We start from the raw sequence: 17,089 nt of genomic DNA, 5'->3' as shown, positions 1-17,089 counted from the left end.
CGACGCTCTTGCTCGGACCTAACTTCGGCTTTCGGAATAGATGTGTAGCATACGAAAGAAAAAAAAAAAGACGGATTCTTTGCGTAGGTGCTCAATGAAGTTTGTAGAGCATTGCCTTCGAAAAGAAATAATTTCATTAAAATAAAAGTGAAACATACAGAATGTAAAATTGTGAAACAAACCACTTCCAACACAAACGCATGTCACGCGTCTCCAAATTACTGCGCATTGATTCTGTAAAGCAAGGACCAACGTTTTTCGAAAATGCATTTCTTTGACTACCTCGGCTGCATGAATTTCGCAGGAGAGTTGATAAATTTGCGAATATGTTTTCAGATTTAGGCGGTCTGAATTTTTCGAAGGTTATGAGCTCCGGTGTTTGTAAAGTACATCTGAGCCTCACAAATTATTTCATGTTTTCCAATACGATATAACATACGCACATATCTTGACGAAGCAAAGTTAATTTAAATGATACCGCCGTCATGCTGCAACCGCTTTGTCATTCTACACATCGCATGCAGACATATGCATTTCGCATGCATATATAACATCGCGTGTTATATATATATAACACCGCGTGTATTTCTTCAGTGCCAACAAGCTGCCACAATTGAAAGCGTGTAGACCTACATGTTGCGGATACAGGAGGCTACTCCTTTATCGGAGCACATTCAAGTTGAAATAAAACAATAAGCTGAACTGAAATCAAAACCTGCTACTCGTGCCATGGGCAAGACATTATTAAATATGGGTTTTCAGACACAGGTCCATAATATGTAGTTCCATTGCACAGTCGGCAAAAGCAGTAGGCATGTATAAGGAATATAACGGTGCCTTTATTGAGCACAATCTTGGCGTACAGATATTGCTGTTCGGCGTTGCATAGGTCGTATATGTTCGGGGAAAGAACCGCGAAAAAAGTTGTGGGAACACAACGACGCTTGCCTATAAACGCGACTAGAGTGACAGCACGACAGCTCGAACAAGTGGCGAAAGTGTCAAAAACATTTCAGCACGAGGCATGTAGGCATGTCACGTGATACCGCGGCGACGTCACTGACTGTCGCATGCCTACATGTGCGGTCAATCACTGTAAACTTTGAAGCTAGAAGAAGGTCACCTGGAACATTACAACTTCGCTTCGCATCCAACCGACCGACAACAGATCGCATTTAAAGTATCAGGTGCCGCATTTGTTGTACAGTCTTCACCGATTGAAGCACGACATCGGAGAATTCGAGACTAAGACTCGTACACGTCATTGCTCCAGAGAACCGCGCTGTGTCGCTACAAAACTGGCCGCTAAAAATAAGGCTGGGTCTGACGTAAGTTTTCGCGTCAAAATTACGCCGATGTAGAGAGACCTCAAGGCGGTGGAACCAAAAATACGTGCCTTACTTAGCCCTAAATTGCCGCATTTTTATCTGTGAGGTCCGTACATGGTGCATTAGTTTTGAACTACCATTTATTTCTCATGAATGTGAGGGTTTTGTGTCAGCAGTACGGGTTCATCACGATGTGGTGATTATGTCAGTGTTGGTCTCACGTTCGTTTTAGTTTTTCTTCAGTTTCAGCGTGCAGGCTGGCAGTATTCATTGTATATGAACATTCATGGCTCAATGAATGCTCATGGTTGTATATTCGCGCAAACACGAAACTCTAGCCGTTTCATAAGTCAGGTCAAAACGCTTTGAACACCATCGGAACAAACCACTCGCAGCATATTGGTAGACACGCGTAGATCAGCGGCCTGAAAAACACAACACATTAAATTTTACTTGAAAGAGTTATTTTTCGAAATACAAAGACAAATGCTTAGATATCGTCGACGACAGAATTTATGACGTTCGACAAACATCATGCAGGAAATGCTGATTTTCTGAAACCGAAAGTAACGATCAATCCTGGACCTTAGTTCAGCTACCGCGGCACTACTAGTTCTGTTATCTTGACGACACCAGTTATAAATGGTTGCAGCTGACTCTTTTGAGATGGCTACCTCCAAGGTTGTCAACAGTCAAAATTTAAACACTAAAAAGGAAAAAAAAACGCTTTTACTACGCCTCTAAATCTACCTTGGCAATATGGCATAAAAAGTTTTTCACATGTCATGAAGGCGTGGAAGGAGCAAGGCAATGCCGCAGGAAAGAGTACAGAGCAACAAGGACCTTCAACAACACCGTTTGAATTTACACAGCTTTTTCTTCCTACATGTAGCCATGCGCATACTCGCAAGTATTGCCGAGACATCACTTTTGGTACATGCGACTCGCTTAAGCCTTTTGCGGAATTATTTTGTGCTTATCCGCCATAAAAAATGCAAGTCATATCGTACTGAAGCCCCACGACACTTGCTTAAATGCGTGCGGTACAGTGACTGCGACGCATTATATCATAATATGTGTAACCACCAGCTTGTGACGCCTTTACCCAGGACTTTCATTGGCACGCATTACACAGTGCCATTTCATAAGGTACGTTTGGTCAGGAAACCATATGCTGGTCAGCTAAGTTTTAGGTGTTCACTAGTTCGTTAATGTACACTTTGGCACGCCACTTATATCTTCTTGGCAACACTTGTGTCGATTAATGTCATCCTGTAGGAGGGTGCGCATTTGCGAAAAATCCTACAGCCTTACTGATACATATTTCAATTCACACGAATTGCGATTTATGTTGCAAAGGCGAGCATTCAAACGTAACAGAAACTCGCAAAGCTATGTCTAAAGCAATGTCGTCTAGGCGACGCTTACATCATGTTTTCGTTGTTACCCAGAGCCAAATAATGGTACATCTTAGGCTTATTTTTAACCAGCAAAAAATGACGCGTGATGCTACATTTGAGCAAAATGAAGGAAATGGCGTATTCAAACTTCAAAGCCCGGGAAACCATCAGCCAGCGAGCATTCCAGATTGCATGCAACCATACGCCAATCATATGTGAAAAACGGCCCGCAATTACTGTACGCTTCACATATGTTGCTGTTCATTCCAGTATACGTTCTTTCCTATTTTTAATTCTTGTTAGCCTCACAACCAAATATTGGAGTAATGAGGCATATCTAACTGCAATCTTCAACATCTGTCTTCCTCTACATATGCTTGTGAAATTTTACTGCGGTTAGGCAGTATATACGGTCCCAATGGTGGCAGTCTTGAAATTCCGATTTTATTTCATGTAAAGAGAAACACAATATGTCTTGCCTTCTTCCGCTATTATAAAGAAATAACTGCGATAAGAGACCTGTACTCAGCGCATATTAATAGGCGTAACATCTCAACACCATGAGGTTCGCGGTAACGCGCCCAGCCCTTTCGTGAAACTGAAACACACTGCGATCAGCTATTCTACATGAATAAGACGCTTGGCTGTCCTCATAAACCTTCCCATATGCAGCGTCAAGCCAAAACCAGCCAAGGTGGGAAACCTACTTCAAAAATTTAGCGTAACAACGACAGATGATCTCATGCGTTTATCTTTTATTACGAAACGCTTCGACCTGAGCCAAACCCATTCACATACGTCACTTGTATGTCTGCGTTTTAAACATTTCCTATTGACTAGACACCCGAGTAGGGACTTTGTTCCACTAATTTCTTTCCCGACTTATTCTGTTTTAAGAACTTGGTGTTCTATGCTAGCTGTAGAAGAAATGCAATGGCGTTGTCACTGGTGATTGTTCATGGCAGTAATACAGGGCCCCGAAAAAAAAAAACAGCAGCAAAAATGCCAGGGCACCTCTCAAAATAACTTCGGCTGTCAAAAAACGCGTTGCCTACGTTCTCGCTGTATATATGAGGTTTCAACTTGGGTATACATACTATCTGCGTGTATAATTCCAAATAGGTATGTAGATGAATACGCAATAACGTTCAATGGATACCTAACTACACAGATCGATGAAAGGCGCAGCGGTAAATATGAAAAAGTAGCTAAATATGCCGGAAATGTTCTGCAAGCGTAATGCGTATAGATGATTCTTTAGTGATTGGTTATGTAGAGACAGTCGGGCGACGTTATCATAAATACGATCTGAAAATGGAATGAAAGCTGCTAAATTCTGGGTATACAGGTATGCAATGAGACCCTCCTTGACGTAGAAACATATCGCTTATTTTAGATTATTTTGCACCGTAGTACTATTTCACTGAGGGATGTGAGTGTTCTTGAACAGGGGATGTCACTGCGGAAGATGGGCAATGTTGCCTTGAAGAAGACAAGACCCCTTGTCCAAACATCGGCTACAACGACACCCCGTGTCCAAGAATATTTCTCTCTTCAACCTCTTCTCCCGAACTTCTGCCTTTTTTCAGTGGGCGTTGATTATGCTATTAGGGTCACCATGTGGGTGCTACCTTTCTCTCTAGTCATCTTGTATCTCACTTGTATCTCCAGTTGCAATGTACTTTTTTATACTTTCTAGAGGCGTAGCTTCCGCACCCTCTCAAATCTTTTCCTGCGACATATCTCTCATTTATAGAGTAGCAATATTTCCTGCTTTCGCTTACGGTGCTGCCTAGTTTCTTATCCTACGGCTTCGTTTACGCCTTCTATAGACAATGCTTAGGTTTTCTTTACAAGTTAACCGACGACACCAAAAGTATCATCGCGGCGACGTACGCACCAAAACCAGTTATACACATTCTTCTGAACGCAAACGGCTCGCCACGCATCCTGCGATGCAAGCCGACTGGTTGTAAAGCTTGATGACAGACAATGCTGATGTATCGATATGCTCCCAGAAATCTATCGTATATATAGTATAACTTTCTCAAGGCTAGCCTTCCAGTTATTACGGAGGAAAACATTGTTTAATTGATAGGTGACAAATCCTGTATTTCACTGCGTTCAATCGATTTCGCTGTAATTTAGTCTCGGACGCCCACAGCTATACGCGACGTTTGAGTAGCTCAGCCTCGTGAACTGCAACTTCCACTGCTTGCTGCTTTCTCAAGAATAGCGAAAAGGCACACTTATCGGCGGCTGCGTTATCGGAGACTGCACATACTAATGACACTTGTTTTCTAGCTAAGTATTTTCCTAAGCGTTTTGCCATACTACTTGGAATAATTTTTCAAAGTACACTATCCTGTCGATAATCCCTGCCACTGCGTTTTCCCAAGACTAACGATTTACCTCACACGTACTTATTAACTTGCTAGATTTCCAGTCTTTTTTTTTACCCGCACTGAGGCACAGGATGTATCAGTTGGCACTAAAGCAACTCACTCTAATTTTCTACTTCGCTCTAACGGCTTAATTAAAAACAGATTTAGACGAATCGCACCATACTTCCTCCGTATTTTCCTGAATTATTTCTTTAACGCATCTATACATAAATATGATTATAAAACGAACGTCTACACTTATGCATTAGCTGAACTGCCTCTTCAACAAAGAATAAAACTAAATTAAATAGCCGAGCACATATATTGCACCAAGGAACAGGGCACGACTTATCCAGCCCTAACAGTGATCCTCCTTTACACTGCGTGTCTGAGTCAAACTTTCTCAAACGGCTATCAGTTTAACACTGTCGTTTAAAGGCAAGACACAAGCTCGATAATTGCCAGTCGCGTAAACTTTCTTTGCAGTGGAAAGCCTGGCAAGCCCACCGACAGCCACTACCCATGGCCAGTGTGTCCTCGTATCATTCTGGTTTGGGCAAAAGCAAATTCGATTTACGACAGCCTCAAGCGAATTACTCCTAGAATGCTCGGTAAACCTGGCAGCGGAGTCTTCGTTCACTTTCTTCTTCCTGCCGCAATAGGCCGAGGTTCGGCCTTCTCTATAGAAGGTCGTTTGTCAAAAAGGATCGAGATTTTTTTGTTTCGACGTCTACGCGGCAAAGCCAATATCTCTCACCAGCATTCGTTAGCTTCACAACTGCGGAAAGCTCGCAGAACCTGGAGAACATCGATCGCTAGTGCGGACTGAAAAAACTAATTTCAGCCTCGTAAAAGCCGATCGCCTTCTCAAGACAGCAGTCAATACCACGCTACATTGAAACTGGTTTCGATGTTTTACCATTCACGGGACAACGTGTTTTCGTTCTGTGAACAACAAACAGATTTTCAGGAAGCCATGCACAGTCGTCCACGAAATAAAATGGCCCACGTTGCCGTGTGCACCGTCTAGTGGCGAGCCGTCCGGTTCGAGAGCATTGCTCAGGCATCTGCAGCCAGAACAATGCTTTCGACTCCGGACAGCTCACCATTAGACTGCGCAGACGACAATTGAGCCGCGCGCTCGCGTGGTCCGTTTATTTTGTGGTTTACTGTGCGTTTCGTTCTGTTGCACATTGTATTGCGCGTGCTTGGGAAAAAAATTGCTTTTCGTATCCGCATTCCTCATGTTAGTCTACAATCTTAGCTCTACATTCTACGCATATTCTGTTCAGTTAAGTGAGTGGACTGTCCCAGTTAATTCTCACCGACCTCGAGGTGACAAATACGGCACTTGATTTCTTAGCTGCCCGACTACGTGCCTCCATGCGTCCAAAAGGTTACATCATGTGTTATAAAGTACCCGCTCATGGGCAACATATATGCACAAATCTGACAACTCCGGTTACTTCACCAATGCAGACTTTCTACCAACAGGATAATCAACGATATCCCTCTCTATTTCCAACAGACCCGGAGACGTGAAGTACATCATCTCGTTTCTTAACATAGTGAAAGCAATGCTACAGACATCCGAAAGGATAGATGATGCATTATAGAACACCTGATCATGAAAAACGTAGACGCCCGAATTGGACTACATCGGTTAACCAAATAAAGCAGACTCTGTTAACGGGATAGGCCTGCCTTATCCCAATAACAGGCAGCCAAGAAAAATATTGCAAAACCGTCCCAGCGTAAATCTGGCGTCAGTACAGTCGTGGCAGGAGAAAGAAACCCTATTTATCGCCAGAAGACTTTCTACATACACAAAATCGACAATTTTTGGGGGTTTTAACCCAATCTCAGTTGCGTTTCTTAATCTAATCCATAGTCGTACAAATTCTGCACGACTATCACAAGTCTCATTTAACGTCACGGTTTTCCAATCTCATCAGCTTCAAATCGCGAAAACTAAAAGGTTCGAGATTTTAAAAAAAATTCCATTCACTTACGTTGAATTTTACTGTCAAAAGTTGCCAATTACATTAAAAAAAACGCGTACTCGAATATGCCTAGATATATTTTTGTGCTAGACGTATTTTTGCGCTGATAATTACCATCTGAAGTAGAAACAACTACAGATTTATAACACCAGGAAAAATCGAAGAAACGTGCAGAAATACCACTTGGCACTGCTGTTCAAGCTAAAGTAATAAATTAGGAGTCAGTGTTTTCTCTGTAAACAATGACGTTCGCTATAGAGAAACGATTGACGTCTCGCCCGCCGTATTCCTAGTTGTTTAATAATTGCAGGCTCAAATTTTCTTTAGTAATCAGTTTAGGAAATCTAAAAAACCGATGACTCTGTAGTCATTTCACTTGTTCTATGTTAGTGTGAGTCGCCAACTGGCGCAGTTTCGTTATTTCAAGCTTCAAACAAGCGACCCGCGGGACTATTCCAATGAAGGCTCATACACCCAAGGTTAAATACAAGCGGCGCTTCATTACCCATTGCGGTCAGTATTGACCAAGCGCGTTCCGCGTCATGCGTCGCTGGACACGCAGCCAGGACCGCGAACGAGATTTCGATTTCGTAAGCGTTCCGCTAGACGACACGGTGCAGACAACGGTGAACCCTTTCGGCTAGCTCGCGTTCAAGCCACGGAATATCACGCTGCTAGTTCTCAGGGGTGCAACGGCACGCGAGGCGGTATACGACATGCAAGAAATGCATAAACAACACACACGACAAGGCTCTGAGTGACGACCATGTATCCGGTTATAACCACTAGTCGAACGTCGCACGCATCTGTTCCATGGGAGCACGATCCTGACCGTATAACTGTTGTCTCGTAGTCGTATAACGATCCTGCAAACAGTTAACTGGGACACCTATCCGTTGCGGTCACTCGATACTCAGAAGGCCGTCACGTCACATGTGCTCGACCCAAAGTGTGCCGTCAGTTTTCTGGCTCACTTCAGCGGAGGTCAGGGAGAGAGGGCACGTCTCTACGGAGGGTGTAAGTTCGGTTTGAATTACTCACGAGGCATTGTGGTCAGCGAGGTGTAGAGTGTAGCTTGTCGAACAAACTATCTATTTTACAACACGCTCTAGAGGCATGAACACGTCGAGGATTTTTCAAAGGCGGTCGCTTGTGCTTTGAGCAGTAGTAACGGGAGACCCTGATGATGAGTGGTAACTGCGGTTTCAAGGCGTTGAGGGCACCCAAGAACTGTGCCAAAAACAAAACAAAAACAAAACAAACACACAGTATCAAAGAGATTTCCACTATTGAAAACAAAAACAAAACAAAAAAACATAACAAGAATAGTGCGTAGTAACGACTCTTCACTAGTTTCCGCTTTCAGCGTCAGTTTCCTGCGTCACTTGTACGTCACGGCACGAGACGCAACAGCCGAGGCCAACTTAGTTTTTATATATACTGACTTCTAGTTTTCAAAACCTTCGCGTAACTCTTTCTGCAAACCGAAATGGAGCGAGGCTTGGCAAGACAAGGCCGCGTTGCGGCTGTACAATTGGGGAAGAGTTACTGGATAGTTTTATGTCGACGTCTATGCTAACGTTCCTCGACCACACAGTAATGACGTCATCGACAAAAAAAAAGTTGCACGTCAAACGCGTCGTTACAACACACTACCCAGAAGCAGAAACATTAACAAATATGAAGATGAACACGCATAATGATACCACAATAAGAAATGCGGACCTGCAAATAACATAACACATTTTACAAACAAGATATCTGCAAAAGAGAGACATTCACTCGTTCCAGAAGGTGTGGGAAATGGCGACCAGCGTCGCTGCGCGAGGGTTTCTCAACCTAAGTTGATCAAGTTGCAGGATTAACACTGCTTCGTTCTCTCAAATAGAAACAAGACACTCCTAGCTACAGATGCCTGTCAGCATATAAATAAACAGGCTAGCTCACACGTGAAGTACCGGCAATAGTGTTTAGCGATGTTCGAGATCGCCAGCGATCCCAGAGTCAAAGGACTACGATGTCACTCCTAGAAACGTCTTGCGCACGGACACACACACACAAACGCGTGACGCGATGCACTTCACCGCACTACACTCTTCGCAGCACAGCGAAAAAAAAAAAAAAAAAAAAGCTCAGAGTTGTCTAGCAGCCTTGCGAGATGATCCTTCAGACAGAACAATTTCAGATGGAGTTCACCGGTGAAGTCTGATGTAGTAGAGTGCACCCCTCCAACTTGCACAAAACAGACTGTTCATACATCGCTGCATTCTTCGCTTCTTGAAGGCGGCACACTTCGCGATGAGCAGGATCCTTATCTAACTTTCCTTGCGGATTCGAGATTATATTTTAAGGAGCTTTAGTACAACTTATGTGGATGGCCACAACACTATGCAGACTTTGTCTAAATTACCTGGTAACAGATGAAAAGGCGAAACGCTGAACTAAACAGCGAATAATTTGTTCAAATAATAAAAACAATGTCGCCTGGCAGCATCATAGTTACGTGTTACCTTTCCAGTATGTTTCTTTATCTTGAGGTTGACATGAAACATAGCGCGCAAGTAAAGTTAGCTTACGCGTTATGCTTGTACTAACAAAAGCTTCGATCGCAGGAGCGCATCAAATTTTAGGTACATTTATCAGTCGACGGCTCCGTCTACAAGGCCTGTTCATAAACGCGATCTCGAATACACTTGGCACAGGTGAATATATTACATATGTTTGTGCTAATCGTAATTTTGTAACTGGTTTAATCCGTTAGAGTGCGTTTCGGTCACTTCCAATTGTACCTAAATCATATCGTTATAAATTTCTGTAGGAACAGGCGTCGAAACGAGTTACACATTGCTTTGCGGCATTAAAATAACACCGTCGGATCAATTTGCAATTTATACATTGAGAGTCTCGCACAGGCTTTTGTTTTCTAGAACTACTGTTACATGTAACGATGCACAAAAATATCCTTCTGAAGGACCTCATCAAATGAAGGTGCTCTCAGAGATTTACTTACACCGAAGTAACTAAATTAGTGAATCGCAAACTGACCAAAACCAGCTAATGACAAAATGATAGGCAAACATGTACGGGCACCAGCCGCTACAGCGCCATGCGCTAATGCAGGCTAGCCCACATCACACAAGTAAATGTTAAATTAGGAATACTGCAGACAAAGAAGTAACAGCCAAAAATGTAACACACTATTCTCAAAATGATCACAGAACAAGAACTTAGTTGCCTCTAGAGGTTGCCTATGCACGGCGTCCTTTTTCTTGAGAACCACCCCATTGAAAAACGATCGAGCCGACGCCAAATCACTGATTCTGAATGCAGTAGCAGTACTTCCTCAGCGTCTGGTGCTCGATGCAAGACGACTGGCGGCCGTACTTGTTGATGCGGCTGATGTCGTCGAAGACGACCAGCCTCTGGTCCTCCCGAACGAGGAGCAGTCCCTCAAGCATCGCGTCGCTGGGGTTCACGACCACCGTCACCCGAATCCTGCGCACATTGGCCGCGTGATGGTCCACATCGGCGGCAGACTTGTTCCCGAGCCCGTTGGCGGGGTGAGAAGACTTGTTTGGCGAAGACGACGACGACGAGCTCCTAACGCTACTAAACACCTCCCGGGCGTCCTGAATCCTGCGCATGGTGAGGCGCGCGCACCGGTACGAACTGTTCCCGAGACCGACTTCGAGGAGGTTGTTGACCTTGTCGACGAGCGCCAGCGCCGCCTTCTCCACGATCTTACTGGACACTTCCATCGGTTCCTCGGCGTCGCAGGAGCAATACTGTTCCGGAACCTTTGCGAGATCGCACGTACGGCTAAAAGGTATCTCGCGAAACAGGCTTATGCCAAAGTCCGATCTTGGCTTGTCGGCGAAGCTGCCGTACCTTCCCAAGGATAAGATGTCCCTGAAGGTCTCGTACGTGTCGTAAGGCGTCGTTAGCCGACCAGCGTTCGACTGCAGCGCCTTCAGCAGAGATGCCGACGTTACTGCTGCGGACTCCGCTAGAGAACTGGCTGCAGATCCGGAGTCGCTGGTCACACTGCCTTGGTGCGTCCCTGAGTCATGCTTGGGCCACGACGATCGAGGAGGCGGCCTCACGGCGAAGAAAGGAAGCCGCTCCTCTAGCCTGCCGACGAAGGTCTCCCGAATGGAGTCGAACCTGTGGCCATGGTCGGAGAGGAAGAAGAGGAACGTGTTGTCCAGGTGGCCACGGTCTCGTAATTCAGTGAGGAACTGTAAGATGTCTTCGTCGGCCGCGGCTACCTGCTGCATGTACTCGTGGCTGATCTCGACGAGAAAGGAGAACGCGAAGTAGGGCCGCGACCCGTTGTTGACTTCGATAAACTGTCGGACGTAGTCTATCTGAAGCTTGTGCTTAGGAACGTTGCCATAACATAGATTGGAGCTCGTCCTCATTAAGAACGACTTTTCCATGGCAAGGCAGTATGGGCGAAAGTAAAAATCAGTCGGTGGATCCCTGAAACCTCGCGCAAGGTAATTGAAGACTCCGTACTCGGGGAAGTCTTCGGCGAATAGAGTCAAGTAGTCGTCGCGTTTGAAGTCGTCCCAGATGAAGCGGACGTCGTCGAAGGTACCTCCATTCGTGCCGGGATGCTTCAGCTGCGTGTAGGCCTCCATGCCGGTGAGCAGCGCTACCAGGTTGGGAAATGTGTTGTCGCCGACCTTGTTCATTCCCCTAAAGACGACCGAGCCTAGAACGTCGGTGAGGAAGGTGTAAGTCTTGGGCAGCAGCCGCATCATCGACAGCCTTGAAATCGAGTCGAGACCGAACACCAGGATACTGGGCCGATCGTGTGGTTCAGGTGGCGGTGACGTCATCACCGAACTCCGGTGACGTATCGACTTTGGTATTCGCAGTACTGCGTGGACGTTTGAGTAGACGGGTATTTCGAAGTAATTGCGACACGAGACGTACACCACGTCCTTCTGGAGTGGAGTTTCGTCACGTGTGAAAGGCACCGATTTCCCGTATTTTATTCGGTCGTCTCCGTCTCGTTCGGCCGGAGTGTATGCGCATCGCAGAGAGCCGAGCTTGTAACCCGAGCTGTGGTTGAAGCGCAGGTTTCCTCGGATGTCCACGAACGTCAGCCACGGTTGCCGAACCTGGGCATGAGGAACGAAACAAGTCTTAAGAAGATTAATTGTGGCAGATCTACCTGTATTTCTAAATAAAGCTGAAGCTACGTTTAATTAAAGGTTAGAAAGTTCATTAAAGTCAATTAAAGGTTAGAAAGCTCTTTATGGTCCGGACGCAACAGAAAGCTCTTAATATTCAGTGACGTGACAATGCCGGTGTGAGGGAACAGGTGACCGACTTTTTCGAGGAAGTCGCTTCACTAGCGAACAACAAAGTGTCACGTCCTTCTATAGACGTCCTTCTATATGTGTGAATAGCCATTTCAGCCATGCGTGTACATATGTAAATAGTCCCATTTTATCTTCCACCTCTCTCCCTTTCTTCTTCATCATCCACTGATGGCCATAATTCAGGTGTTAGCTGGTAACTAGACAGTTACAGTCTGACTCCACCCTCCTCTCCCCAACCGGCGATTTATGTATTTATTCAAACAACCACTTACTGCTCCTCAGCCAGCCATCTCTCGAGTTTCTCTCTCAGCAAAGCGGTTGTTGGGCTGGTTGTGTATTCACGATGTTAGAATACTCAGCTCGTCTCTCTCTCCCACACATATACATAAACACAAGCGCTACTCACCTTGCACTGTATGGGCACTGTACGCTTGAGGTGAGGCCACACGCTTGGGTGCAGCGGGTGAACCACGGGCAGCGAGCACAGCTGGCGCGCGTCGCGGGGCTCTTGGACAACCGGGTCGTACGTCCAGAACGGGTGACGTGTCAACTCCGCCGGCGCCGAGGATGAGTAGTCCCCGCCAGAAGGCCATGGCGGCGCGCCCAGCAGCGCCAGGGTAGCCATGGCGGCCAGAAGAAGCCAGCCCATCAGCTGCAGGCTCCGGCGACGCCGCATGGCGGAGAGCCACGACGCCGGAAACTACGACAAACAAAGGAACAGAAAAAACGTTCAGCCATATAAGCAAGCATGGAGTCACCGTTTCGCCGCAAGGTCGAAGCAATGAATGCGATAGCAACAAATTGGAATGGTATACGAAGTAACGCTATCGCCTAACTCCATTGGGATCCGATTTCCCCACGTGACGCTACTAAACGGTGGCATACGGGAATACGGCCAGTCGAAGAACCGAAGCGGCTGCCTGCTGCCTAAACGCAATGTAAGCGACAAGAGCGCAGCACGTGCAAGGGTATGAGCTTTCTTCTGATCTCAGTCAAAATAGCGCGTGCGACCGCGTCCCTTTGATCAAAGTTCGCAGTTGCTGCCCGAGCGACTCAGCCCCTTCACCCCCCCCCCCCCCCGGCACCCCGTCATGCTCTTTCGGGCGCTTTTTCAACTCCGCTTGAGCACCGCCCGTCTGCAGTCTCCGCAAACTTTCTCCCCCACACAGAACGACGCCGGCGCCATGTCGTAGATCCAGACTTTATACGGAACGTGACGGCGACGGCAAAAAAAAAAAACAAAAAAAGAGGAAGGCCTTATTTTTAGGTCTGGCGGTCCCGTGCCGCCACTTTCGCACAGGGTGGGTGCCACCCTGTGGAAAACGCGCGCTTTCATTGCGATAGCAACAAAAGCACACGTTTCCGGCGACAAGAAGTACGCCGTATCGGTTCGAGATTCGGTATACGACATGTCGTTTGCCCGGAGGGTTTTATCAGAATTAGTCGCGCATTATACCTGCACCGTGTATTGCTTGATTAGGGAAGGTGGTACTTATATTAATAAGTGTCTTTGTTCTTCGTCTTTATCGCCATTTCTTCTTTATGTCGTTCCTGTGGTGGCCGGGTGGTGCACTCGTTGTCTTTCGTTTCATTTTCTTTATTTTGCCCTAGTTTTACCCTAGGAGCCATTTGGCACTACATAGGAAACCAGGCGAGCAGGACAGCCACCCGACGTGACCATCTAGACAACGTAAATACATAATACATAAACAAAGCAATAAAAATGTTATAACTCATATATAATGGAGATAATATTATTAGAAACATAAAGCAATAAAAACAACTGTAATACCAACGTAACATTAACTCTCCCACTCAAGCGCAATGATATATGTTACGACATATGTTTAAGTGACACTGCAAACAACGCCGAACGTCAGGAGGAGAAGGCGGCTTGAAGCGACAAAATATTCTTGAACCGGAGTTTCGCTGGAGCAGTTTCCAAGAGCGGTATTCTCCAACGCAACAACTGCTGCTTTAATTGCTGCAGCCTGTTGCTGCCGCGAGGACCATACCACTTGTTGAAGTATTGGCGCCAGCGACAGCCCGGTTAAAAAGTTTTTCATCTCTTCAAGTGGCAATAATATTACAATTACACCATACCATAAGAGTAGGTGTCGCTAGACACTAAGTGTCACAAGCGGTCGCTGTAGCAACGGGGACGGTAGTGACAGCGCTGGTAGCGACAAAGTGTCACAACCTGCACCTAGCAACAGCTTGTGACGCTTTGTCGCTACCAGCGCTGTTACTACCGCCCCCGTTCATCCTAAGCAGACACTTCCGGAAAGACCACGCTCTCTAATCTCTCTAATTCGTTACGACAAGTGCAAGCGAATGATGTCACGCTCCATCAGGTCAAGGAGCGAAAACACTAAAGCACGTAGCGAACGCTACGCAAAAGCTTTTCCGCGTGGGTGCACGCATTTGTATCCAACCGAAAGTAAGAAGCAAACGAAAGAGCTGCACAGCAGACGTGCCTCCCGAAGGGGCACGTCGACGTGTCGCCTGTCGACGACTTCGCGACAAGCGCTTCGCAACCGCGACACTGCGGGTGACTCCGCGGTGCATCGGCTGTCGCGTCAAGCGCTCTATGTCCTCACATCTCCTCCTCCACGTCACACCCACGTAATTTATTTCCGGCCAACTATTAGGCATCGTTGTTGAAAGCCGCTTGCCGTGCGTCTCACCAATTCAGCCATGTGAATCTTAAGCGTACACGGGCCACGTCAACCTCCTGGATCAACGCACCCCCGGCGCAGCTTTTGCGGGGGACACGTCGTGGGCGGGCTTTACATCAGAAACGAACGCCAACAAGAAACATTTTTCATTCGTTGCACCGTATTCAAAGACGGCTTTAACAGAGGGTTCATTGAAAGATCAGCGATGGACAAATAGGCGATCCTTGGGCATTCCTTGTTAAGAACCCGCTGCTCGATATCGTCAATGCGCTCGTCCTATTTTTTTACATCGAACCGGTATAACTATGCGATCTGTAATTCTGCGAACCTTGTAAACAATTGCCTACTCAACAAAAAATGCCTGGAAGGGTTCCACAGAAATTGGCCAAACACCGCTACTCACCACTCGTCCAACAAATATAAACAGAAAAACATTAATAAAAAATTAACACCATCTTCCCGAAGGGAACCCTGATGGGATGCGAAGCAGCAGCGTTGCGCACGGGTGGCGTCACTGTTTGAACGGCGCTAACGCGGGTGCTGCGGTGAGCGCTGGAAGATTCGTTTGAAGCTATGGCTGGCGTAGGTCTTGTCGTTTCTTCAGAGTGGACACAGGCGCTGGACCGGAGCTGGCGCGTTAGCGCCGTTCAACCCGTGACGCCACCCGTGCGCAACGCTGCTGCTTCGCATCCCGTCAGGGTTCCCTTAGGGAAGATGGTGTTAATTTTTTGCGCGTGAAGCGACGAGTCGGCGGTGTAGCGAGCGGCGGTCGCGGTAGCGGAGCGAGCGGCGGTAGCGGCAGGTGTTGCGGGCGAACGGACGAGGCGGCAGCTGCGGGCGCTGCGGCGAGCGCGCGGCAGGCGAGGGAGAGAGTGACGTCAGCGCGCACTGCGAGGAGAGCGTCACGTCAACGCGCAGCTGCGGCGTGACCTACTTGGCACTGCTCCAACACCTGCGGCGAGGGGAGTGCGTTGCGCCGCGTTCGTACGGACGCACGGAGGGACAGCGTTACACAGTCTAGTCAAAGAGCTGCTTCGCATCTAAAATTATTTAACTGACGAATAACATGCGCGCTACACTTCTGGTCCACGCATATCGAGGTGGAAGTGCTTTAAAAGGACACACAAAAAAAAACAGGTTTTGTGTCCAGCTGTACCTTTCATCACTATTCAGCGTCACCTCAGTGCTATGGGCTGTACAGCTTCGCTGCCCATCGACTTTCACGCAGTGGAAATGCTGATAATGTATTTTTTCTGTTTTCTACTCAGTCTTTCTAATTCCCGCTGTTTTATTTATTTTATTTTCATCGCGCATCGTCTCTGATTGGCTGATGCTAGACCTAGACATCATTGCACTTCGGTTAATCGCTATGCAATCGAGGCTGGGTTGTACGTTAGGTATTTTGTTTTCAACGAAGCAAGACGCGCCACACGGCGGACGGATGAGTGTTTGTCCACAAGCAGACGAACAATGGGAAGATTTCTTACAAAAGCACCGCGTAGTGTTGGGCACGTCACTAAGCCATCGGGTGTGCATACACTACGTACTATGCGCAAGCCTGCAAGGGTGCAAATTGGGGCGTACGTGCATCGAATATGGAGGCACCTCTCTGCCTCCGTAGACCCGCAAGGTCGACGAATGGTCGCGAAAAGGAAAAAGGAAAAGGAATGTCGTCCGCACGTTTCAACCATCAATAGCGTCTCTGATAAGCTCGAGCGAGTTTTTTGTTCTGTATGGCCTGACGAGCCTCACGTCTAGTTTTTTTTCACACAAATAGCATTTTAGTGTTGTTTCCTTGCATCTATGTGCACTCCGTTAACGACTGTATAATGTGAAGTTGAACAACTTCTTCCAAATTTCAGTTTTATAACGTGGAACGAGGTTTGACCGTTACAGTATACAGTAAGCTGTTTCACGGCATATTGTTAGGTATTCTGATAGTTAACAGCTTAGCTTAGACTTC

The 17,089-nt window shown here is 46.6% G+C and overlaps 1 protein-coding gene across 1 annotated transcript in view; it reads right to left on the bottom strand.

The window, feature by feature from the left end:
- Positions 1 to 819: 819 nt before the first annotated feature.
- Positions 820 to 17,089, bottom strand: part of LOC119399700 (uncharacterized) — a 151,863-nt gene continuing 135,593 nt past the window's right edge. The window contains exons 5-6 of the mRNA XM_049417823.1: positions 12,855 to 13,148; positions 820 to 12,244 (exon numbers count right to left, since the gene is read on the bottom strand). Of these exons, the coding sequence (XP_049273780.1) occupies positions 10,427 to 12,244; positions 12,855 to 13,124 (2,088 nt within the window). The 5' untranslated portion in view covers positions 13,125 to 13,148 and the 3' untranslated portion in view covers positions 820 to 10,426. The remainder of the gene's footprint in view (positions 12,245 to 12,854; positions 13,149 to 17,089) is intronic.

This window comes from Rhipicephalus sanguineus, chromosome 7 (genome assembly GCF_013339695.2).
Source record: "Rhipicephalus sanguineus isolate Rsan-2018 chromosome 7, BIME_Rsan_1.4, whole genome shotgun sequence".
NCBI classification, from domain to species: Eukaryota; Metazoa; Arthropoda; class Arachnida; order Ixodida; family Ixodidae; genus Rhipicephalus; species Rhipicephalus sanguineus.
The sequence above is the reverse complement of the archived record's forward strand: the minus strand, read 5'-3'. Positions and strand labels throughout refer to the sequence as shown.